The following is a 27,134-nucleotide window of genomic DNA, read 5'->3' on the forward strand; positions in this document are numbered from 1 at the left end:
CTAGATCCTTTAAAGATAGAGCAAATGTAATCTCTGCTCACTGTATGAGAGAACTATATTTTTAAGAGATTACATATTTTAAGCAGAATTCACACTCCTTTAAATAGTACTTTTCAGTTTACACTATTAATTCTCAAAGTGTGGCCCCAGACCAGCAACAGCAGCAGCTGCCGCACCTGGAAACTTGTTAGAAACGCAGCTTCTTAAGCCCCGCAGCAGATAAACAGAATCAGAACCTCTGAGCATGAGGCCAGGCAACCAGTGCCCTAACAAGACCTCCAGACAATTATCTGGACTAACTCAATTATTCCCTGCCTCAGTTTCTCCATCTGTAATTGGAATTAGTGTACTCAAAATAATCCTGTTAGGGGCAATGTCCAAGGATCCTCTTTCTACATCAAATTAGGGACTGCAGTTTGAAAAATACCCTTCCAAACTACTCTGAGAACAGCTAATACTCTAAATGTATATAGCTACTTCCCGTTCTAATTTTCTCAAAACAGAGTTTTATATTTTTCTCCAATTCAAAATACACACCTCAGCAGGTCTTCACGCTGGGCTCCAGGAGACTGTCTGGGTAATTTAGGTGAAGATTCCTCCAACAAACAATCAGTTATTCCCACATTAGTGCTGGGTAATGTGTGTTTTTTGGCTTTTTGGAAATCGCCTACAGATTTAAAACCCAATGTTAGTATAATAAGAATATAGGTAGAAACTTTTGAATAATATGCATTTAAATAAAAACATCTTTATTCAAAATCACAAAATATTACCTGAATTGTAAAGAATACCTCTACATTCCAAACATTCCCAATTTTGTTCCCATGATTGTAGTGAGGAACAGGCTAGATGTGTTCCGCGAGAACCACAACACTGACAGCGCTTTATTTCCCATTTGCTGAGGACATAAAGAGAAGCAGATTATTTCCATGTGGTATTAACTTAGTCTAATTCCGACCATCAGCACCACTGCACACCTCACTGTCCACCTCACACACACAGCCAACCCTTTTACCCAAGGAAGGAAAATAAATTATCTGCTTTGATACTGCATTACTTTTTCCTAAAGTTGTTTTCCCCCCCATTTCATTTATTATGTTTGTAACTTCCTCCTTTAAACATTCTCTATCTTAAAATACTAAACTAAATATCAGCATGTACATGCACATATACCCAAAGTATGTCTGATATGGAAGAAGCATTCAGTAAATACATTATCTTACCTAAAATACTATCTTTCCCATTCAAGGTGAGGAATTATTTCCTATAATAAGCTTGCTCAGACAACCCAAGTACTGTGCAGCTCAACAGGATCCAGACTTACTACGTGATCCGCATTCATATTCTCTCTCATCTTTTCCCCTCAATCCCCCACTCCCAATGTTTCCCCACTGTGTTGTGTGACATGTACCAGTCAGCATTCACATTTTCTGTACGGGTGTGGGTTATAGCGTGCAGCCTCCTCTTTGTTTGGTTATGAATACGTCCGTCTGTACAGAAATGGATATACTCCCTGAGTGTGTGGATATGTGGGTGATAAGAGACTTAGCTGCGTAACTTCACCTCTTGTAGGTGTGGGCGAATCTCCCTCTGTGTGGACTTGGGTGTGTAGGGGTATGTCCTCTCTGTGTCTCCCTCTCTTCCCCAGATAGTTCTGCCAACTGATGATGAAGAGGAAGAAAGATGACAGCTAACGAGTGCTTATACACCAGGCCCAGTTCTCACTCTTTACATGTAAAGTTTCAGAAGGTTGGAAAAATTTCAGAAGGTTGGAAAAACCAGTTACCTCCATTTTGAAGAAGAGGAAACCAAAGCATAGAGGGGTAAATTGCTTGCCCAAACAAGTTCACACTGTTAGTAAGTCTCAGAGTGAGGCTTCCAATCCAGTTTACCTGGCTTCAGACCCATGCTCCTAACCACACCACCATGCTGCCTTTCAGCAAGTTACCTTCCTATCACTAGGATGAGAGGGAGTGAGACTGCAAAGAAAGCATTCAGATAGCAGGATTCTGTGTCCTAGGAGAAAAGGCAAAGTAGTTGCCAGAAAGAAAAGGGAGTTTGGTAGCAAATGATTAGGTGACCAGAGGTATACAAGGAATATGTATATTAGTTAATCAAAATAGCCTAAAATGAATTTAGAAAATATCATTATTAATGAATATATTGCTTCTTAGAACTGTAAAGTGCTTTACTGTCTACAAAGCACTTTATATACATTAATTTCATCTCTACCTCAGCACAACCCTTGAGCAGGGTATTATTAGTATTTACAGATGAATAATCAGGGTCACCAGATCAAGTAACTTAGGCAAGAATACACATTACTTGACATCTTCAATGAGACCTCCGCCCTTAATGAATCTTTAGTCTAATGGCAAAGACAAATTTAAATATTGTCAACTCTATTGTAACAAGCACAATGAAGGGAAAATCCAGCCCAGAACAGGGAATCAGGAATAGTAAGAGCTTCTTAGGGGAAACTTTCCAAAGCTTGCAAGACTTCAGCTGAGTCTTCCAAAATCAGTTGTAGCTCACCTAGCCAAATCACTTTCCATAAGAGATAAGGCTCCCAATATTCTGCTCAGCACTTTAAGTTTGTCATATTAATTAAGACTACATAACAGGGATAAAAATTTATCAAAATTTCAACAAAATTAGATTTGTTACTTTTTATCCTGCATCTTAAAAAATAAAGATACTCTTGATTTCTAATACCCCACACAGTATAGTGTACAGAGAAGGCAAAAAACGATTGTTAACATTATAGTCAACGTCTACGGATATTACAAAAGAGTAATCAATAAATTTCAAATGCCAAATCCTTCTTATAGTGATCCAAAACAAACGCTGATAGATTAACCTAGTTTCTTAACCTCTAGAACAGTGTCATCCAATAGAAATATAATGTAAATCATATATGTAATTTAAACTTTCCTAGTAACCAGATTTTAAAAGGTAAAAGGAACAGGTGAAATAAATTTGAGTATTTCCAAAATATAGTCATTTTGTTTGGCAGGTAATCAATTTAAAAAATTATTAACAAGATATTTTAAGGTCTTTTTTTCTTACTGTTATGGGCTGAATTCTGTCATGCCCAGAATTCATATGTTGAAGACCTAACACCCAGTACTTCACAAGGTGACTGTAGTTGGAGATAGGGCCTTTAAAGCGATAATTAAGATGAGGCCATATGCGTGGGTCCTAATCCAATATGACTGGTATCCTAATAAGAAAAAAAGATTAAGGCACAGACAGAAGGACACAGCTGGAAGGGAGCCATGTGCAAGCCAAGGAGAGAGGCTTCAAGAGAATCAAACCTGCCAATGCCTTTATCTTGGACGTCTGGCCTCTAGGTTTCTGAGAAGAAAAATTTCTGTTGTTTAAGCCACCTGGTTTGTGGTATTTTGTTATGTCAGTCCTAGTAAACTAAGATACATATAAATCTTCGGTGTGTATTTTACACTTACGACACCTCTCAATTTGGAATAGCCACATTTCAAGTGCTCAATAGCCACCTGTGGTTACTGGCTACCACAGTAGAGCTCTAGAAAACAGAGCCTCATGAAAACACACCACAAAAGTTCCAATTATGCCAACTGCAATAATTTCTGTAAACACATATAAATATGCATTTAATAAATATACCTCATCTCAAGTTAAAATTTCTAACATCCTAAGAGCAAAAGTACATTTCACTAAATAGAAAACCTACTTTCTCAAGCTGAAGGTTTAAAAAAGGACACTAGTAGAAATACAAAAGATCATGAGAGATTACTAGAAGCAACTCTATGCCAATAAAACAGACAACCTGGAAGAAATGGACAAATTCTTAGAAATACACAACCTGCCAAGACTGAATCAGGAAGAAATAGAATATATGAACAGACCAATCACAAGCACTGAAATTGAAACTGTGATTAAAAATCTTCCAACAAACAGAAGCCCAGGACCAGATGGCTTCACAGGCGAATTCTATCAAACATTTAGAGAAGAGCTAACACCTATCCTTCTCAAACTCTTCCAAAATATAGCAGAGGGAGGAACACTCCCAAACTCATTCTATAAGGCCACCATCACCCTGATACCAAAACCAGACAAAGATGTCAGTAAGAAAGAAAACTACAGGCCAATATCACTGATGAACATAGATGCAAAAATCCTCAACAAAATACTAGCAGACAGAATCCAACAGCACATTAAAAGGATCATACACCATGATCAAGTGGGGTTTATTCCAGGAATGCAAGGATTCTTCAATATACTCAAATCTATCAATGTGATAAACCATATTAACAAATTGAAGGAGAAAAACCATATGATCATCTCAATAGATGCAGAGAAAGCTTTCGACAAAATTCAACACCCATTTGTGATAAAAACCCTCCAGAAAGTAGGCATAGAGGGAACTTTCCTCAACATAATAAAGGCCATATATGACAAACCCACAGCCAACATTGTCCTCAATGGTGAAAAACTGAAACCATTTCCACTAAGATCAGGAACAAGACAAGGTTGCCCACTCTCACCACTCTTATTCAACATAGTTTTGGAAGTTTTAGCCACAGAAATCAGAGAAGAAAAGGAGAAAAAAGGAATCCAACTCGGAAAAGAAGAAGTAAAGCTGTCACTGTTTGCAGATGACATGATACTATACATAAAGAATCCTACAGATGCTACCAGAAAACTACTAGAGCTAATCAATGAATTTGGTAAAGTAGCAGGATACAAAATCAATGCACAGAAATCTATGGCATTCCTATACACTAATGATGAAAAATCTGAAAGTGAAATCAAGAAACAACTCCTATTTACCATTGCAACAAAAAGAATAAAATATCTAGGAATAACCCCCCCTAAGGTGACAAAAGACCTGTATGCAGAAAATTATAAGACCCTGATGAAAGAAATTAAAGATGATACAAATAGATGGAGAGATATACCATGTTCTTGGACTGGAAGAATCAACATTGTGAAAATGACACTACTCCGCAATCTACAGATTCAATGCAATCCCTATCAAACTACCACTGGCATTTTTCACAGAACTAGAACAAAAAATTTCACAATTTGTATGGAAACACAAAAGACCCCGAATAGCCAAAGCAATCTTGAGAACGGAAAACGGAGCTGGAGGAATCAGGCTCCCTGACTTCAGTCTATACTACAAAGCTACAGTAATCATGACAGTATGGTACTGGCACAAAAACAGAAAGATCAATGAACAGGATAGAAAGCCCAGATATAAACCCACGCACATATGGTCACCTTATCTTTGATAAAGGAGGCAGGAATGTACAGTGGAGAAAGGACAGCCTCTTCAATAAGTGGTGCTGGGAAAACTGGACAGGTACATGTAAAAGTACGAGATTAGAACACTCCCTAACACCATACACAAAAATGAGCTCAAAATGGATTGAAGACCTAAATGTAAGGCCAGAAGCTATCAAACTCTTAGAGGAAAACATAGGCAGAACACTCTATGACATAAATCACAGCAAGATCCTTTTTGACCCACCTCCTAAAGAAATGGAAATAAAAATAAACAAATGGGACCTAATGAAACTTCAAAGCTTTTGCACAGCAAAGGAAACCATAAACAAGACCAAAAGACAACCCTCAGAATGGGAGAAAATATTTGCAAATGAAGCAAGTGACAAACAATTAATCTCCAAAATTTACAAGCAGCTCATGCAGCTCAATAACAAAAAAACAAACAACCCAATCCAAAAATGGGCAGAAGACCTACATAGACATTTCTCCAAAGAAGATATACAGATTGCCAACAAACACATGAAAGAATGCTCAACATCATTAATCACTAGAGAAATGCAAATCAAAACTACAATGAGATATCATCTCACACCAGTCAGAATGGCCATCATCAAAACATCTAGAAACAGGGCTTCCCTGGTGGCACAGTGGTTGAGAGTCCACCTGCCAATGCAGGGGACACGGGTTCGTGCCCCGGTCCGGGAAGATCCCACATGCTGCGGAGCTGCTGGGCCCGTGAGCCATGGCCGCTGAGCCTGCATGTCCCGAGCCTGTGCTCTGCAACAGGAGAGGTCACAACGGTGAGAGGCCCATGTACCAAAAAACAAAACAAAACAAAACAAAAACATCTAGAAACAATAAATGCTGGAGAGGGTGTGGAGAAAAGGGAACACTCTTGCACTGCTGGTGGGTATGTGAATTGGTACAGCCACTATGGAGAACAGTATGGAGGTTCCTTAAAAAACTACAAATAGAACTACCATATGACCCAGCAATCCCACTACTGGGCATATACCCTGAGAAAACCATAGTTCAAAAGAAGTCATGTAGCAAAATGTTCATTGCAGCTCTATTTACAATAGCCAGGAGATGGATGCAACCTAAGTGTCTCTCATCGGATGAATGTATAAAGAAGATGTGGCACATATATACAATGGAATATTACCCATCCATAAAAAGAAACGAAATTGCGCTATTTGTAATGAGGTGGATAGACCTAGAGTCTGTCATACAGAGTGAAGTAAGTCAGAAAGAGAAAGACAAATACCATATGCTAACACACATATATGGAATCTAAGAAAAAAAGAAAATGTCATGAAGAACCTAGGGGTAAGATGGGAATAAAGACACAGACCTACTAGAGAATGGACTTGAGGATATGGGGAGGTGGAAGGGTAAGCTGTGACAAAGTGAGAGAGTGGCATGGACATATACACACTACCAAACGTAAAATAGCTAGTGGGAAGCTAGATAGCTAGTGGGAAGCAGCCGCATAGCACAGACAGATCAGCTCAGTGCTTTGTGACCACCTAGAGGGGTGGGATAGGGAGGGTGGGAGAGACGGAGACGCAAGAGGGAAGAGATATGGGAACATATGTATATGTATAACTGATTCACTTTGTTATAAAGCAGAAACTAACACACCATTGTAAAGCAATTATACTCCAATAAAGATGTTAAAGAAAAAAGGACACTAAGCACAACTGAACTTCCCCATATACCTGTCAGGCACATTATAGTCTCGCCCTTCTTTGCAACGACATCTTCGGACATCACAATGCTCATAGTGCTGCAGAAGCTCTTGATAAGCATTTTCCTCTAATTCCCAAGATGCATCTCTGTAAATGAAGCAAGATATAAAATATACTTTGGCCTAAAATGTTACATAAAAGGACTGATAATGAATCTAAAACTATAAACTCTTCACAAACTTAGGAACAAGGATGAAACTTGTTCTTTTTACGATTAATCATTCACTTCAATATATAAATCCCTTAGTGTCATTTTATCCTACAGTTAATTAGTCTCACAGTGAATTTCAAATGCTAAATGAAAAATTAAGCTAAATGAAAAATGTAAGTTCTGAAACTTACATTTTTCCTAATATTTCACTTCCAATTTTTTGAATTTCAAGTTTAGTACCATATTTCTGGATTCCTCACCTTTAAGTATTAAGAAAATTCTTATACATTTTAAACCACATCTTGATTCTCTCAAATAATTTATACATACCATTTTGAAGCCTATTATACTTGTGTATCAATCAATCAATCAATATTGTACACAAGTGAGGTGTACAATTATTAAGAGACTATAAACAACTAATGAGACATTTAAGTCAGGACCTGGTTCTCAAGAACTAGCAATCTGGGGAGGAGGAGGAAAGGTGGCGGGGACGGTTTTACATTTCCCTGTTTGAAATGGCTGCTTGTCCATGAGTAATTAATCAGACATCAATGATTATTTCCATTGTTATTAAATCCTATATTTAAAACATCTTTTCATCAAAAGGCTAAATGTTACTCACTTTTCAGGAATATGAATTCCCATTCTCAACATCTCTTTCTGAAATATATCACTATTATTGCATACTGTGCACCTAAAGAAAAACATTCCTGCATTTATTGCTTGAACCTATAGTGGAAAATAGAAAATATATGATTAATAATTTAACAGGTTATCAGGTTATGAATAAGATAGCTAACAGAACATGTGTGCTACTTTTCACATATATATTATGGAAACTTATTTTTTATGTTTGTGGTTCATAAACTTTGATAAACTAAGTTACCCTAGTGCTAAAACTTGGGGATATTTCTCCCAATGGGAAAAAAAATTAAGCTAATGAATTGACTGTTCTTTACATCTATCACCAATATGTGTTTCTCAACCCTTTGTATCTAATGTCATTTCTGTTCCCAAATATTGTGTTGTCCATCACTCTCTGTGAATAAAACAGTAAACATCTTTAGTTACTCCATCTAGGAAGGATGTTTAAATAAATGTTACATATAAAGCATCGTTGGTTCTGTTTTTAACTCAATCTCTGTAAGTTTTCTTCCTAAGGGGGAGAAGCATAAAACCTATTCTCACTGCTTCAGCAAATAAAAATACAGAAGCAGCAGAAAGAGAGAGAAAGCGTAGCCAATCACCAGTTTAAAAAGCTAGTAGCACACACTCATTTAATAAATATTTAATCCCTACTATATAGGCGCCAAACACTATGCTAGTACCAAAAATAGAAACATAAAATGACTTAGATCCTATTTCAAGGAATTCTTGTGAGTAGGCATATACTATAAAAGTATTATTATTTTTTAATACATTTATTTATTTATGGCTGCGTTGGGTCTTCGCTGCTGCATGCAGGCTTTCTCTAGTTACAGCGAGTGTGGGCTACTCTTTGTTGCGGAGCATGGGCTCTAGGCGTGCGGGCTTGAGTAGTTGTGGCACATGGGCTTAGTTGCTCCGCGGCATGTGGGATCTTCCCTCTCTTCTATAGATACTTTTTAAAAAATACTTTTAGGACTTCCCTGGTGGCGCAGGGGTTAAGAATCCGCCTGCCAATGCAGGGAACACGGGTTCGAGCCCTGGTCCGGGAAGATCCCACATGCCGCAGAACAACTAAGCCCGCGTGCTACAACTACTGAGCCTGTGCTCTAGAGCCCACGAGTCACAACTACTGAGCCCGTGTGCCACACTACAGAAGCCTGCGTGCCTAGACCCCATGCTCTGCAACAAGAGAAGCCACCGCAATGAGAAGCCCACGCATTGCAAAGAAGAGTAGCCCCTGCTCACTGCAACCAGAGAAAGCCCATGCGCAGCAATGAAGATCCAACGCAGCCAAAAATAAATACATAAATTTATTTAAAAATAACTAAACAAATAAACAAAAAGTATATACGGAAGAGAAAGGAACAAGTACTGAAGTTTATGTAAGAGCCTGACAAAAATGTCACAGGGATGGTACGGTCAAAGTTAAGTATGAAAGGAGTAGGGGTGTGCCAGGAAAATAGGACAAAAGACAATACAAGGAGAGGGAATAGCAAAAGAGTACATGTGATTGGGGAAATAATAATAATATACTTAGAAATTACACGCTGATCATACTGAACTAAGTAATTAAAATAGACAGGTAAATTAAAGTTAGTAGTGTGAAGAATTGACAGAGAATAAGGCATGCAGGAGTTAGTGGCCTCCGGCAAAAGTTTAGTTAAAAAAAAAAAGTGTCTGAAGTGAAATCACAAAGGGTTTAAGGTAGAGGGTAGCAACAAAAAAGGATACATCAAAAATATTAAGCAGATCTGACAGACTTGGAGAATGATTTGTGGATGGTGAAGAAAGAAGTGGACAAAGAGGAATCCAGGTTCAAACAACTAGCAGGTAGCACACACACAACATGTGAGAGGGAAGCAACAAGTTAATGAAATCTCTGCTGAACCTAAAGGATCTTTGAGCAATTGTACACAGATACCAAGATCTTACTAAGTATAGGATATGATACAAGAACTGTCTAGCATGGAGAAAAGAAAAACAGCATAGGACATATGAATGATACCAACAAGACCACAGCAATGATGTGAGAAATCCAAACTGAACAAGAATAGTGACAATTCTCTGCATACAGAGTGAAAAGTCAATTTCTTTGATATTAATCTATAGTCTCTCCTCACAAAATCCCAATGTATATAGCATTTGTAGTGGTCACAAATGAAATTTGCTTAACCACATACAATTCTCATCCTACTGCATAGGTTTGTTCTTCCTTCAACTCTTTTATATTAATGGAGTTCAGAGATTAAAAAAAATTATTTGGGTATTATTATAGCTACCTGAACAGGGTAGACTCCATTTACTATTTCAGTTAAGACTTGTATCAGAGTGGAAAAGCCACTGGAGTTCTTTTAAGGAACAATGACTCAAGAATGAGCTCTGTCCTGGTGTGCTCTAACCAAGTAATAATTGCTTGCTTGTTAATATTTATATCACAGACAGGTGTCCATGGAGCCATGACCTTATATCTGCATAAAGTAGACCTACATTTTTGTTAGTAGTACTACTTCTAGTTTTTAATGACAGAATTAGAAACGTGGTATTTTCGGAGTTCACAAAAAGTCCTATGAATACTAGGTCAAATTTGAGAACCTCTCTCTGTTTCATTATTAATGCATAATGAGGCAAATCTTATTTGTCCTGAAAAATAACATACTACTACAAATTATACAAAGTTAACAAGATGATACATTTGGCAGCAATTACATTCAATTCATTCAAATACAAACCCTGAATTAAGATAAATTACCTTTTAAAGATTCTCACATAATGTGAACTTCTTCCTCAATAGGTAAAGATAGCACTTCATGATGTTTATGAACTGCACGCTAGATCCCTTTACAAACACTTCTTTGTAAGAATGAACAGGATTTCTAATATTTACCCAACAAAATAGGCTCCATCCTGCCACTTTTAACTGATAACTAATAATAACTAATACTAAGAATAAGAGTTCAAGGCTCATACAAAAAAAAACAGGAAGTAATCAAGCTTTACTACTTTGACTACTGTTAGTACTTTTAAGATTTTGTTGAAATATAAGAGGATTTACATCTCCTAACTTAAAAAAAAGAACTTTTGTAGTTAATTTGTAATCAATAATAACATTTCATTTTACTAAACAATAATAAAAGCCAAGCTTTAAAAAACAGTATAAACTTAAGTAAACCCTGTGTCACTTGGCATTCTATCAACTATAACTGTCTAACAATTGGCACTTTCACACATTTATACTATATATTGGACATTATTAATAACTGGGATCTTTTAAAAATTTTAAATTATCTTCTGAATTGAAGAAACTAAATTGTTTAATGTGTGTTTTATGATATTTCATTTACTTGAAAACTTGTCGTCAGGTTTGACATACAAGGTGGCTCTCAAAGAACTAATATTAGTATCAATTCATTAGATAGTAATCAGTTTACTGTCAAAAAGTTATGATAGTGTTTACTACAGCTAAAAAAAATAGACCTCTTAACATTAAATTAGCTTACAGTTAATTATTTCACATATCTTGTTTTCTAAGCTTAAATATATAAATGAACTTGGGAATTAAAATTTGTGTATTATTCATTGTGAAATACAAACAAAATCCTTAGGTTAAAACAACAAATTTTTAAAAGTGTAAATATACCTTAAAAGGTAGTATCTAAACTTTTATTAAAACATTAATTGTAGGGCTTCCCTGGTGGTGCAGTGGTTGGGAGTCCGCCTGCCAATGCAGGGGACACAGGTTTGTGCCCCGGTCCGGGAGGGTCCCGCGTGCCGCGGAGCGGCTGCGCCCGTGGGCCATTGGCCACTGAGCCTGCGCGTCCGGAGCCTGTTGCTCCGCGGCGGGAGAGGCCACAGCAGTGAGAGGCCCGCGTACCGCAAAAAAAAAAACCAAACAAACATTAATTGTACACTTCAATAGGGTGAATTTTATATGTAAAATTTGATTCAATAAAGCTGTTTTAAAAAGTTACAAGTAGGGCTTCCCTGGTGGCGCAGTGGTGGAGAGTCCGCCTGCCGATGCAGGGGACACGGGTTCGTGCCCCGGTCTGGGAAGATCCCACATGCCGCGGAGCGGCTGGGCCCGTGAGCCATGGCCGCTGAGCCTGCGCTTCCGGAGCCTGCGCTTCCGGAGCCTGTGCTCCGCAATGGGAGAGACCACAACAGTGAGAGGCCCGCGTACCGCAAAAAAAAAAAAAAAAAAAAAGTTACAAGTAGTAAGAGCTAAAATACACATCAATTTTTTCTAATTTAAAATTCAAATTAGCAAGCAACAAATTTTATACCAGAAAAAGCTGACAAAACATCTTACCTGTAAACAGTCTCTATGGAACCAAGCATTCTTACAACAAGGACTTCGTAATATGCTGTAAGTTGGAATAGGCTCAATAAATTCCAAGCAAATGGTGCATGGTAAGGAGTCTCTATAATTATTAGATGTAATTATCTGAACAGGTCGATGGTTCCAACAAAATGACCTAAAAACGTATATTATTTTAAAACATCTAATAAATTATACAGCACAACTAGACTAGCTTTACAATTCATATTTGTAAGGGAAAATTCATTCGTCTCTCTTGTAATTAACCTACAACAGACTGGAACAACGGCACTATAAATCAGTCTCATAATCTATAACTAAGGAGAGCTGAATTTTCAAAATGTGAACCTTTTGCTGGTGAGATTTACTTCACAGAATTTCAGTAACTAATATTATGTTGAGAATCCTACGTAATACTGTTAGCAACAGAGTATACACACCATTGTACTCAACCTTGCACAAAATCAAAGGAAGGAACTTAAACTTAAAAATAATATATTAATAATATAACAAATAAAATGCAAATAATAACTTATTCTTAACCCACTAAATGTATTTCCATTTGTATTTTCTAAACTGCAATTCTCATAGAAAACAATCCATTAAATAGGTCAAGAGCACAAAGACTAAAAGAAATAAAACACTCATGATACCAAATACCAAAATTCATAAAATCTTGATGTTTAGAGCTAAAGTCAAGAAGCAAATATTTTTAGGGGCATCCCAGGGCATAATATTTATTTTTTGGACTCCACCAAATTTACATGCCTTCACTTTACTCAATGAGAAACACATATGTCCCTGTGGAAAAAAAGTAAACTATTAAATCTAAAGAATGACATAAAATCTAGAATTATGTAAGCTGGAAATTTTCACTGAATATGAGTATATTAACAGTTCCATATTACATTCTAGAGCTGAAAGCTAGAGATGAATATTAATCATTAAGCCCATTACAGATATTGCAATTCTCCAGACTCTGCAAATAGAAATGATCATAAAGGAAGGGGAGAGAAATTATATATATATGTACACACACCCACACACACATATCTAAAGTATACATAAAACCTCAATGCAGCTTTGAAAAGAAATTTGACAAAGGAATTATATAATTGGGAGATCCACTTTCCATTTTTCTTTTACATTTTCTTTCATATTCAACAGTTAATTAACTCACGCAAAATTGCCAGTGAACTGGAAAATACATTCTCTCTGAAGTCCGCATGGGAAATGATAACTTCGTTTACATCGGGGTGTGACACATCCAATTGAAGCACCGGTTTTCTTGCAAATACAGCATTTCTAAAAGCAAGTATAAAAATAGGAGTTATAACACGTACAAAACTTGAGTACTATAGATAAGACCGAGGTATAAATGAATATTCTTTGTGGAGAGTCTGAAAATTATTTTCATCATACAACAGCTGTGAAGATAGTATATTAAAGAAATTTCCTGAAAAAACCTGTTCTACCCAGAAACAATCTAAAGGGACTAAAGATTCACTCCCATAACAATTTCTGGTAAAGGAAACACCTCTAACCAGAGAAGCTTCATTTCCTTCGTATCTGCTAAAATATTTTAAACGGAAGGGTTTGTAAACATAATGGTTATACATGAAAGTGTCATTCAAATTTCAATAGAAAACACATAGTTAGGAAATATTTATTAAGGACAACAGCAAAACAATACTAAAAACCAATCTGTAAAATATTGGCTAGGATCACTCTATCCTAACCAAATGAAAAAGTGTTAGATACCCACAGTAGGTTAAGTAGTGATTCCCTCAAAAGATATGTTCAAGTCCTAATTCCTGGTACCTTTGAATGTGACCTTATTTGGAAACAAGATCTTTGTAGATACTTGATTTACAAGTATCTACAAAGCTATCTTTAGTTTACAAGTATCTTGAAAGCTAAAGATTTCAAGATGAGTTCATCTTGGATTTAGAGTGGTCCCTCAATCAAAAGGCTGGTGTCCTTATAAGTAAAAGGAGAGGGAGATTTAAGAGACACACACTGGGGGAGGCCACATGAAGATGGAAGCAGAGATTGGAGTTATGCTGCCACAAACCAAGGAATGCCAAAGGTTGCCAAGCAGGCATCAGAAGTTCGAAGAGAAGCATGGAACAGATTATCCCTCAGAGCTTCCAGAAAGAATCAATCCCTTTAACAGCTTGATTTGGAACGTTCAGTCTCCAGAATTGTGAGAGAATAAATTTCTGTTTCAAGCAACCCAGTTTGTGGTAATCTATTACAGCAGCCCTAGCAAACAAATACAATACCACTGCCACTAACTTAAATATAACGGTGGTATATAAACAGAAAGACTATTAGATGAATCAATCATTAGTAAAATACAGAACAGTACTGAAAATATCTTGGAACCCTTGAGATGACAACTATAATGGCCACTGATGGAGAGATTATACTGCTGACCCGTCAAACAACACCAGGTTGTATACTTTGCCAACCTGAGGTTCTCCCTGTAAACTGACGTATGGAATTCTACTGTAAGGTCACAAATACAGACACCTCTTCAGTATCAAGATATTCTCAAAGTTTCACAATATACTCAGAGAGGTTACAGATGTCTTAAGAAAACACTTCCAAACTGCAAGGGGACCTATACAGGTCATGTTTCATGACAAGTTCACTATCACCAGAAGATTGAGAAATTTTGATACTAATACTTCCACATGGCCCTTAGATAAATGCCACTGTTAACCTTTTTCCCAAGGTTTTCCCTTGTACCTTAGAACCTCTATTTTACCGTTAACTCCTCTGCATCTTCAACATCTTTAAAAATAATTGCTTCCATTTCTTTGTCTCAACTAAAAGAAAGGTCTCTGCATGCTTCCCTTATAGTATCTCTTGAATGAAGCTGCTTATTTTTCCAGCCTCCTTAATTTCCAGACTTGGCAAGGAGTGGGAGTGGGATATGGTTAGAGGCAGGAAGGAGGACAAGCAGAACATTATTTTAGTTCTGTGTGGCAGATTGTAGGCCACTACTCTATCAGACTTAAAAAGATATGGTCCTTTGAACATAATGACATCTACTCTCTGCCATCTAATAATTTCCTGGTCAGTTCTCCACCTCCAGACTTTGGCACCTTTCTCTGTATTTTAATTCTTGCTGTCATTCTAAATGACTTCTGCACTGATGGGACAACCTTTCTTTGACTTCCTCAACTAAAATGTGTCAATGCACTTCATCACCACTCCAGTGTAATGAAGAATCCTCTCATCACCCCAAACTGCTCCACCATGGAAATCATCAATTCCATTATCACATTCTCTGAACAGAAACCCCTGTACTTCCAATCTTCTCATTCTCTTAACTCTCATTATTTCTACTCAGGCCACATGGAGACCTACAGTCTGTTCATTGCATAACATAGTAAGCTATCACACAAAAGATTCACAAATTATAACTGAATGAATAAGGAGTTAAGGTTTAGAATATCTATCTTGGAGAACAAAAGGCATGGAACACAAGAACACCATGTCACAGAAGAGCCACAAGAGATGTTGAGATCATAAATTATTAGTCTGTATAGTTGTGTAATTTCCATGTCAATCTTTCATTCCAACCCAACAAATGAGATATAAGAATGAAAGTTAATAGTTGGGTTGCCTCAGGATTGGAGGTCTGAAGAACAGCTGAGTGGAAGTATGGTCATAATTCTGATGGTAAGAGTGGATGAAATGATGGGTAAGTCAGAAGAAGATAAGGAAGTGAAATCAGTATCGTCACATATCTTATCCAGGGTTGGTTTAGCAAAATGTTCTTCTAAAATTTACTGTATTTGACAAAAATAAGCATTGGAACATAAAAACAATATCTTACAGATTTCTAGTAGAGAAAGTGATAGAATAGACTTCCTTAGTATTGACAATATTTATGGTATTAGGTGTAATGAGTAAAATAATTTACTTACCAGTTTCGAAGCCCTAGTCACTTCTTTCCTGATATCTTCTATTAGAAAACCATAAACTCCTTCTTCTTCTTTACCCCTCTGCCAAATTCCACTTGACATCAACTATGAATATATTCTCAATTAGAAAATAAACTCTAAGAAACTAGTTTGGAATAAAAAATATATACCTATAATATTCCAATAAAAAATGGGCATAAAACAATTCAAATTTTAAGTATCTCTTACCTATAATAGTTATTTTTCATGGTCAAAGTAAGAGGCTACTCACATTCTTTGATTTGGAAGACACTGTATATTAACAGTTCATGTAACCAAACTGGTTTCTAAAAAGTATTACAGAAAATAACAGAAAAAGAAAGGAAGAAAAACAACAAAAAACACTTATAATCAAGCTTTAGGGGAAAAAAAGTGGCATATACCTAAAGGCGTATATGTAATAATAATGAATACTATGGAGATAATTATCAGTGATATTTTAGGTTAACTTTAAATCTCGCTGGATTCTGAATCATAGAAGACATATTTATAGGGAATCTACTGAATTGTAGTTAATGCAAATGAATTTTTAAAAATCTGTTTTAACTTTAATTTAAATATGTTAAAGGAACATGAATCAAGAAAAAGCATGAGACTGTGAATAAGAAATCCTGACTTTGCAAACCAGGCTCTGTGTCCAACTTTCTGAAAGCCTAGGCAAGTAATTTAATGTTTCTGACATTAAACACAAAAATAAAAACAATAGACTAGGTTGTTTCCAAGTCTCTTTCAGCTCTAACATTCCATTACCATTTATAACATTACTATACTTTCGTGTTCACAATGAAACAGAATCTTTTAAGTGTTGAGCCTAGGGTCAGTATGTTTCAGGATTACTATACTCATTAATAAAATAAAGAATATAAGGGAAATTTTGATATGACCAACTTAAGCATATTAAATAACTCCAACATACTTCAGATTTGTGATCAGAGTTTTATTTTAATCAGTATAATATATCCTTAAAAAAACCCAAAAGTGATATATGTTACTTAAGAATTATGAAAAAATAACCCACTGACTAATAAAATAGTTGTCTTAACTCTACTACATAAAAAGTAAAACACACTCTTTAGAAAAATGAAAAGGTTTTCTTTTGTGATGCAGACTATAAGGCTCTAACTTACAAATATGTTTGGAATGTCAACTTCATGGTCCCTTAAATCTTGGTACAAAGTAAGTAGGTTCCTAGACCAGTCTACAAATTTTAGAGAAACACCAAGAATTTATGTTAGATGATTTCTCAAGGAAACATCTAAAGAGTTTTAACATGGATGCTGTTGTGGGTATAAAAATATGTCCACAAATTTGTTGATACTCCTTCCTTAAAGTGGTGGGAACTAATTCCTTCCCCTTAAGTGTGGGCTAGAATTAACGACTCACCTCTAACAGAATAAAGCAAAAGTAACAGTGGTATGCAACTGTAAAAACTAGGTCATATGGTTCCATCTTGGTGTATATCTATCCCTCTGTCTCTCTCTTTTATCACTTCCTCTGGGAGAAGGCAGATGCCATGCTGTGAGCAGCCCTATAGCCCAGGAAGTACGGAACAGAGACCTTCTGCCAACAGTTAGGAGGAACTGAGGCCAAAAGCCACGTGAGTGAGCCATTGGAGATGGATACTCCAGCCCAGTCAAGCTTTCAGATGACTGAACCATGGCTGACATCTCAATTGCATCCTCATGAGAGACCCTGAGCCAGAACCACCCAGCTCACCCAATACCAGATTCCTGTCCTTCAGAAACCATTTGAGAACAGAAATAGTCACAGATGTCGAAAACAATCTTATGGTTACCAAGGGGGAAGTGGGGGGGAGGGAGGGATAAATTGGGAGATTGGGATTGACACATACACACTACTATATATAAAATAGATAATAAGAACCTACCACATAGCACAGAGAACTCTACTCAATAATCTGTAATGACCTATATGGGAAAAGAATCTAAAAAAGAGTGAATATATGTATTCACTGTATAACTGATTCACTTTGCTGTACAGCAGAAACTAACACAACATTGTAAATCAACTATACTCCAATAAAAATTAATTTAAAAAAAGAAACCATTTGAGACAATAAATGTTGCTTAAGCTGCTAAATTTCAGGATAAATAGTTAAGCAGCAATATATAACTAATACAAGTGCCAAGAAATGCTGCATGTGCTCATGCAACCTTAGCATGCTAAGGCAGTGATGGTGCCACTAATATCTTAAGGCAGATTCAGTGAGGTGAGAAGCTGGTGGAGGGAATGGGGAACAAATGAGAGACTAATTCTCAATATGACATTTTTTCTTTCTTCTGAGTGACACATAAATTAACCTATTTCCTTTTACACAAGTATTTATTACCTTTAGTCAGAACTTTTCTTTCCAGGTTCTCTGTGAAATAAAATACTTTTCTTTTACTTCTTAAACCTTCAAACAAGTCTTTTCTGAGACTTATCACTAGCAACAATGAAAACAAAGTACTAAAATGAACAACTCCCTTAGAGACCTAACCATTTTCTCGTTTTTTCCACTGAGGCCCTAAAGGGTTAGACAAAAATAAGCAGGTAATGATGACAGGTATTTCTACGTACCAAGTAATTTCAGAATCTTAGAATTTGATAAATGAAAAATCTTATTTTTACATATAAGCAAAAGGAGATCCAGAAAAGTTAAATGACTTATCCATTTCTCAGAAACCAGCCATCAGGATCGAATTCTCTTCTTTAGAAGAATATCAGATTGCTAGGATTTAATTAAAAATTATACTCACCAAACAATAGTAATGTACAGTGAGATTCCATTTCTCATTAGTTTTCTTTTCTCCATATTTAATAGGACAGTCATCATTTTTTCGACAGAAAACACAAGCTAACAGTGAAAAAAGTAATAGATATAAAAAAATTTTAAACAAAAACAAAAAAAAACCCTATGGAATTGGTGCTTCTCTCAATTGATGTGTTCAATTCTTTTTGAGAGAGCAAATCACTTTATATTGTTATCAGTAAATTAAACTTCCAATACGTACTTCTAAAACAATAATGTGACTTTACATTTTTTTCATTAATCTTTAATGATGAATCCCAGTGTGTTGTTTAAATGGCAACTCATTGAAAACAACAGATTAGGAAACTCTGAAACTCCATCTCTCTAAAGCAATAAAACCTGCCAAATGCTGGTTGTGCATTTGGTTATGCTGCCAAAACCATCAGAATCAACTTTTCCGAAAATCTGAAATCTGATTTAAAAACTTAAAATAATCAGAAGAATGCTTCATAAAGAAACAATCTGCCAAAATTTGATGAGAGATTTGTGGCATTTTAACTTACCTGCCAACCATCCCCCACTCTCCAGCTGGGCAATGGCCTTAGGCCCATGTTCAATGTGTATTGTTCCTTAGGGCCATGTTCCTGGTGTGGATTGTCTAAGAGGAGGTAATATGGACCTTGTCAAAGAAATGTGTGTTCTGACCTGTATGGTGGCTCCCCAAGGGACCGGCTCAGATGCCTGCCCTTGTTTCACCTGCCTCAGAAATTTCTCAGAGCTGGAGTCTGACTGTCAAAAACATTTAAGACAAATATACTAGAGGCAGCAGCTTGAAGCAAAGGATAACACACAGGGTAAGCAGGTCACAGACCAAAAAGGCTAGGAAAGAAGAGTCTGGAAAAGGAAGATACATGGGAAAATAAGGGCTTTGAAAAGCTCCCAAATATACCAGGGAATCTAGAAGGACACCACATGCCCAGGACTGGATGCATACTCAGAAATGACCCTAGAAACTCCAAGCTTTCACCTCTGGCTGATCTTTAGGCTTGTAGACTCATATAGCAAGCCTATATGAAAAAGGAAAGATCCCAAATCAATGACTTTATTTTAACCTTAAAGAACCAGAAAAAGAACAAACTAAACCCAAAACTAGCAGAAGAAAGGAAATAATAGAGATTAGAATAGAGATAAATGACATAGAGAATAGGAAAACAATAGAATAAATATAAACAAAGTTGGTTCTTTGAAAAGGTCAACAAAACTGGCAAACCTTCAGCTAGACAAAGAGAGAAGACTCAAAACTTATTAACAGAGCTACAAAAATCAAAACTGTGGTAATGACATACAGCTAGACATATAGATCAATGGAAAAGAATCCAGAATGACCATACATCTATGGTCAATTAATTTTGAACAAGTATTCCAAGATCATTCCATGGGTAAAGAATAGACTCTTTAACAAATGGGGCTGGGACAATTGGATAGCCACATGCAAGATAATAAATTAAATCCCTATCTCATACCTTATACAAAAATTAATTCAAAATAGATCAAAGACTTAAACATAAGAGCCGAAACTATAAAACTCTTTCTTAGAAGAAAATGCAGGGGTAAATCTTCAAAACGCTGGTTTGGGAATGGTTTTTCAGATATCACATGACACCAAAAGCAAAAGTAATAATAGATAAATTGGACTTCATCAAAGTTTAAAATTTTTGTGCATCAAAGAACACCATCAACAAAGTGAAAAGATAATCTACAGAATGGTTAAATATACTTGGAAATCATATACCTTTTAAGGGTCTAGTGTCCAGAATATATAAGTATTACAACCCAACAATAAACACACAACTCAATTTTAAAACGGGACAAAGGATCTGAATAAACATTTCTCCAAGGAAGATATAAAATAGCCAATAAGCACATTAAAAGATGCTTAATATCATCAGTCATCAGGGAAATGCAAATCCCACAATGAGATACCACTTCACACCCACTAAGATGGCTACAATAAAAATGTCAGATAATAACAAATGCTGGCAAGGAGCTGGTGAAATCAGAACCCTCATATACTGCTAGCTGAAATGTAAAATGGTACAGCCACTTTGGAAAATAGTCAGCAGTTCCTCAAAAAGTTAAACACAGTTACCATGTGATATAACAATTCCATTCCTGAGTATATATAATACCAAAGAATTAAAAACAGATGTTCAAATACTTGTACACTAATGTTCACAGTAGCACTGTTCACAATAGCCAAAAAGGAAAACAAATCAAATTTCCATCAATGGATGGCTGAATGGGTAAACAAAATATACCACATCCATACAATGGAGTATCTTTCAGCTATAAAAAGCAATGAAATACCGATACACGCTACAACACGGATGAGCCTAGAAACATTATGCTAAATCTAAGAATACAAGCACAAAAGGTCACATATTATATGATTCCATTTATACAATAGATTGAATTATCCAAAATAGGTAAATCCACAGAGACAGACAAAAAGCAGGCAGGTAGTCTCCACGGGTTGAGGACAGGGGAAATGAGAAGTGATTGCCTAATGGACAGAGTTTTCTTTTGGGGGGATGATAATGTTTTGGAACTAGATAGTGGTAACGGTTGCACAACACTGTGAATGTATGAAGTGCCATCAAATTGTACCCTTCAAAATAGTTAAGATGATGAATTCTATTGATATGTTATATGTATTTTACCACAATAATAAAAAAAATTTTTTTAAGGCAAATTGTAGAGTCAGGGAGATCTGAGTTAAGACTTGGCTCCACACTCTTGCTGTGTAACCTTGAACAAGTCACATAAACACTTTATCGTTCCAGTTCCTCATCTTAAAAATAATACGGGCTTCCCTGGTGGCGCAGTGGTTGAGAGTCCGCCTGCCGATGCAGGGGACACGGGTTCGTGCTCCGGCCTGGGAAGAACCCACATGCCGCGGAGCGGCTGGGCCCGTGAGCCATGGCCACTGAGCCTGCGCGTCCAGAGCCTGTGCTCCGCAATGGGAGAGGCCACAACAGTGAGAGGCCCACGTACCGCAAAAAAAAAAAAATAAGGACAACAGCAGCACCTACCTCAAACTATGCCTTAATGAGGATTAAATGAGAGAGTATACAGCAATATAATTAAAAGGGTATGGCACACAGATAGAACTGAATGTTAGTACTATAATTACCAATCCTTTCTATCTTATGATATTTACCTGTTCAGCAAATTTCTAATACCATACTAATAAAACAATAAGAAAATCACTAGCTGCAAAGACTCTGAGCATCTCAAGGTGGCAAACCAATAAAAGATGAAATGAACGTGAATCTAAGTTACTGCGTGGAGCAGAAACTCCCTATCTGTCCAATCTCCCCTAACCAATCCACGTTAAACTGTAACTTGACCAAGTAATAAACGTTTACTGTATTAACCATTAAAACTTCAGGGTTTACCTATTGCAGCAGCTAATCATATTTACCTTAACTAATACATGTAATCAAGAATGGATGTTATGTGTTGAAAATATACTGTATCTGTTAATAGGCTACTCAGAAAATAGACTGCAGGACTGGAAAGAAACAGCGTGAGCTAATACTTAGTATTGTGAAACATCCCCCCATATTTGTCCTCCCTCACTCCAGCTTAATAAGCAGTAACTGAAAGGCCCTTCCCTCAATCTTTTAAAAGGTTTTGGATCCCCTTCCTCCCCCATACAGAGTACCTGACCACATCAATTGCAGCAAATTGCCATTTGTTTATTGGACCTCTTACACCAGCAGCTCCTGTCTTAACTTCTTCATCCCCAGTGCCTATACTTTCAGCTGTAAGTGTGCATGCAGCTATCAAGAGGAAGAGGAATACAAGGAATTAGCTGAGATTATGTAAGAGGAGTCCTTAAGGTGAATGCTGGATGGAGCTGCATCTGCTATATGCTGTGGACCTGTGCTTTCCATCTGTTCTCCTCCTCCCTTTGCCCAGTACCGAGACCCTTGGACACAGAACAGACTAGGTTTCAGGCATGCATTTTTATAAGTAGGTTACCTTTTATTTATTTATTTTATTTGTACTTTATTTATTTCTTTTATTTGTACTTTGCTGTTGTTTAATTTTAATGTTTAAAATTCAGTAAAATTGTTCTGACTTCATTATATTTACTAAGACCATCTTCTATTATACTCCAGCAAATGACACTGGTTATGTTACAATAATAAAATGAACATATTCATGTAAGTAAAAAACTGAGTCAATCTTAAGAAAAATATTAAGTAAATAACAGTAATAGGTAGTATTTCCATTTGGCAAATATGTGAAGGTAGTCCATGAATTACTAAGTTTCAGAACTATTAGCACGGTTGATAGAAGTCTGTAGGTAAAAGCAGGAAAGCAAAGTAGAGGAGGTTTAAGAGCACAAATTTCCATATCCAACATGATATGGAGTTATCAGATACTCTATAAGTGAGAGTCAAGATACAGAGTTTTAACTGTAATACTTTGAGAGGGAATCAAAAAATAAATTTTATAAAGGGTAGATCAGGGAGAAATAGTGGCAAAGGAGTATAAAGTAACAATTTAAAATTTCCATCTTCCATAGTAGCTAATCAATATGTACTGTTTATAACTAATAAATGAAAACAACTAAAAGCAAAGGTCTACATCTGTTTGAGAAGACTGCTGTGAGCGCTAACAGGCAAGTTTTCCTTTTCATGTTAAACTTTCATATGTTGTTTAAACTGTTCTCATCTGCATTTTATCTTTTGTAAGAAGAAAAAAATCACACAAAAAGGTAAAAAAATCATATTTATTAAATAAGTAATACTGTTTTATTCAGATACAAACCATACTTGATAAATACACAGAGAATACAAATAATATTCGGCAAATTATCCTTTTCTAGCAGATTTTTGTTGAAATGAATACACACAACATTTTATTTTAGTATACAGAAACATGAACTAAGAATATCAGGAAATTCATTCCTATTGTTTGAGTACCAGTCTAAAAAGATTTATTGTAATAAAAAAGCAAGAGTAAAATATCTTAACATTTTAAAATAAATTTGAAAATATTTTAAATATGGTTACTTACTGGGATTCTGTGAGCCTCCAGTTTTACTTTCATTCATTTTACTAGGAAAAATAAGAATATACAATCAGCCATTTTAATTTTAAAATTCTCAAATTATCCATTTTAATTAGATTTAGGCAGTGTATGATTACAAATACGTTGCATCATTTCTTACTCTAGTACTTAATTTCCTCACCTTTCCAAATCTAAGACCAGTAATTCTCAACAAGGGTGGTAAATTCTGGGGACAGTGTTGAAATTGGAGGGAATGTTTTTTAGTTATCAAAAAGATTAAGATGACTACTGGCATTTATATTGGAAAGGAGCCAGGACTGCAGGACATACCAGGAACAGAGACCTACACTTTCTAATTTCTAGCAGTTTCACAAATCTATTGAAGAAAATTCCATAAACACACGATAACAGTCCTTCACCTAGAGTAAACATAAACATTTTAACTTATAAATAATATTTAGTTAGTATCCCAACAACACAGATTTGTATTTGAGATCCAATCTCTCCAGCTTCTAATTTCTTACCCCTCTCTCCTGTGCAGATGAATTGCAACTACTGCTTACTTTTAAGTTTACTGTAATTCAGAATAATGATTGAGTTCCAAAATATAGGTAACTTACACGGTTATAGACTAATTTTGCTTTATAAGGAAATCACAATTTCTATGGGGCTCTGTCTTCTCCTCCTCTTTCCCTTCAAACTATCGATACAAGGACCCAAGGCATCTCTCTTGGTTGCACAGTGAAATGAAGTTCTGTCTAGATCTTTATAATATATGTATAGACACCTATGCTATTTAAAGAAAGGTACCTGAAGTTTCTTACTTACTAGCCTCAGAACTCCATACTACACAAGTGCTTTCTCATCTTTACAACAGAAGAGAATAAAAGTGAACATCAATCTCGCATGTCACAAAAAAAGTAACATAGGAATATATAAAGTACCATGCTGAAAAGGCTCCAAATATCACCGGGTACAGGATGATCATACGAACGCTCTCCAGTGCTATCGAAACGCGAACGGAAAAGGTTTTACCTATTTGTACCAATCTAATAAGTATTCTATATAGTTTTGCAAAGTGTACTAATATACAGTATTCCACATAGACCAATGGAACAAAAATAAAGAGCCTAGAAACAGACCCAGACTTTTCCAGTCACTTGATTTTTAACAAAGGTACCAAAGCAATTCAGTGAGAAAAAGAAAAGTCTTTTCAACAAATGATGCTGGAAAAAATGGATCTCCAAATGGAAAACAAATGAACCTTGAGATTCACACTTTACACCATAAATAAAAATTAATTTCAAGTGAATCACAGACCTTACTGCAAAAGCTAAAACTATAAAAGTTTTAAAAGAAAAAGTAATGCATTATACTTCATCAAAACTAAAAGCTTCCACTCATCAAAAGATACCATATAAATAAGGAAACACAAGCTTTAAATGATACATTACACAAGATGGACTTAATTGATATTTATAGGGCATTCCATCCAAAAACAACAGAATACACATTTTTCTCAAGTGCTCATGGAACATTCTCCAGGACAGATCATATCTTGGGTCACAAGTCAAGCCTTGGTAAATTTAAGAAAATTGAAATTGTTTCAAGTATCTTTTCTGACCACAACACTATGAGACTAGATATCAATTACAGGAAAAGATCTGTAAAAAATACAAACACATGGAGGCTAAACAATACACTCCTTAATAACGAAGTGATCACTGAAGAAATCAAAGAGGAAATCAAAAAATACCTAGAAACAAATGACAATGGAGACACGACGACCCAAAATCTATGGGATGCAGGAAAAGCAGTTCTAATAGGGAAGTTTATAGCAATACAATCCTATCTTAAGAAACAGGAAACAACTCGAATAAACAACCTCACCTTGCACCTAAAGCAATTAGAGAAAGAAGAACAAAAAAACCCCAAAGTTAGCAGAAGGAAAGAAATCATAAAAATCAGATCAGAAATAAATGAAAAAGAAATGAAGGAAACGATAGCAAAGATCAATAAAACTAAAATCTGGTTCTTTGAGAAGATAAACAAAATTGATAAACCATTAGCCAGACTCATCAAGAAAAAGAGTGAGAAGACTCAAGTCAATAGAATTAGAAATGAAAAAGGAGAAGTAACAACTGACACTGCAGAAATACGAAAGATCCTGAGAGATTACTACAAGCAACTCTATGCCAATAAAATGGACAACCTGGAAGAAATGGACAAATTCTTAGAAATGCACAACCTGCCAAGACTGAATCAGGAAGAAATAGAATATATGAACAGACCAATCAAAAGTACTGAAATTGAAACTGTGATTAAAAATCTTCCAACAAACAAAAGCCCAGGACCAGATGGCTTCACAGGCGAATTCTATCAAACATTTAGAGAAGAGCTAACACCTATCCTTCTCAAACTCTTCCAAAATATAGCAGAGGGAGGAACACTCCCAAACTCATTCTACGAGGCCACCATCACCCTGATACCAAAACCAGACAAGGATGTCACAAAGAAAGAAAACTACAGGCCAATATCACTGATGAACATAGATGCAAAAATCCTCAACAAAATACTAGCAGACAGAATCCAACAGCACATTAAAAGGATCATACACCATGATCAAGTGGGGTTTATTCCAGGAATGCAAGGATTCTTCAATATACGCAAAACAATCAATGTGATACACCATATTAACAAATTGAAGGAGAAAAACCATATGATCATCTCAATAGATGCAGAGAAAGCTTTTGACAAAATTCAACACCCATTTATGATAAAAACCCTGCAGAAAGTAGGCATAGAGGGAACTTTCCTCAACATAATAAAGGCCATATATGACAAAATCCACAGCCAACATCTTTCTCAATGGTGAAAAACTGAAACCATTTCCACTAAGATCAGGAACAAGAGGTTGCCCACTCTCACCACTCTTATTCAACATAGTTTTGGAAGTTTTAGCCACAGCAATCAGAGAAGAAGAGGAAATAAAAGGAATCCAAATCGGAAAAGAAGAAGTAAAGCTGTCACTGTTTGCAGATGACATGATACTATACATAGAGAATCCTACAGATGCTACCAGAAAACTACTAGAGCTAATCAATGAATTTGGTAAAGTAGCAGGATACAAAATTCATGCACAGAAATCTCTGGCATTCCTATACACTAATGATGAAAAATC

General features: G+C 36.0%; 1 protein-coding gene across 10 annotated transcripts in view; it reads right to left on the reverse strand.

Moving 5' to 3' along the window:
* The window catches only part of G2E3 (G2/M-phase specific E3 ubiquitin protein ligase), a 66,206-nt gene that overhangs the window by 18,946 nt on the left and 20,126 nt on the right, over nucleotides 1–27,134 (reverse strand). For 5 of the 10 annotated variants that reach the window (XR_010943629.1, XR_010943624.1, XM_067738234.1 and 2 more), the window contains 9 exons: nucleotides 23,960–24,000; nucleotides 18,876–18,973; nucleotides 16,081–16,182; nucleotides 13,320–13,444; nucleotides 12,131–12,296; nucleotides 7,799–7,905; nucleotides 6,993–7,109; nucleotides 774–898; nucleotides 538–667 (listed from right to left, as the gene is read on the reverse strand). Coding sequence is in view for 8 of the 10 variants with exons in the window: in XM_067738234.1 (XP_067594335.1) it covers nucleotides 538–667; nucleotides 774–898; nucleotides 6,993–7,109; nucleotides 7,799–7,905; nucleotides 12,131–12,296; nucleotides 13,320–13,444; nucleotides 16,081–16,182; nucleotides 18,876–18,973; nucleotides 23,960–24,000 (1,011 nt within the window). In the remaining 2 variants the exon portion in view is untranslated. Of the gene's footprint in view, nucleotides 1–537; nucleotides 668–773; nucleotides 899–6,992; nucleotides 7,110–7,798; nucleotides 7,906–12,130; nucleotides 12,297–13,319; nucleotides 13,445–16,080; nucleotides 16,183–18,696; nucleotides 18,848–18,875; nucleotides 18,974–23,959; nucleotides 24,001–27,134 lie in introns of all 10 variants that reach the window. The other 5 variants (XM_067738273.1, XM_067738282.1, XM_067738263.1 and 2 more) reach the window with 4 other exon arrangements.

This window comes from Pseudorca crassidens, chromosome 1, assembly GCF_039906515.1.
Source record: "Pseudorca crassidens isolate mPseCra1 chromosome 1, mPseCra1.hap1, whole genome shotgun sequence".
Lineage (NCBI taxonomy): Eukaryota > Metazoa > Chordata > Mammalia > Artiodactyla > Delphinidae > Pseudorca > Pseudorca crassidens.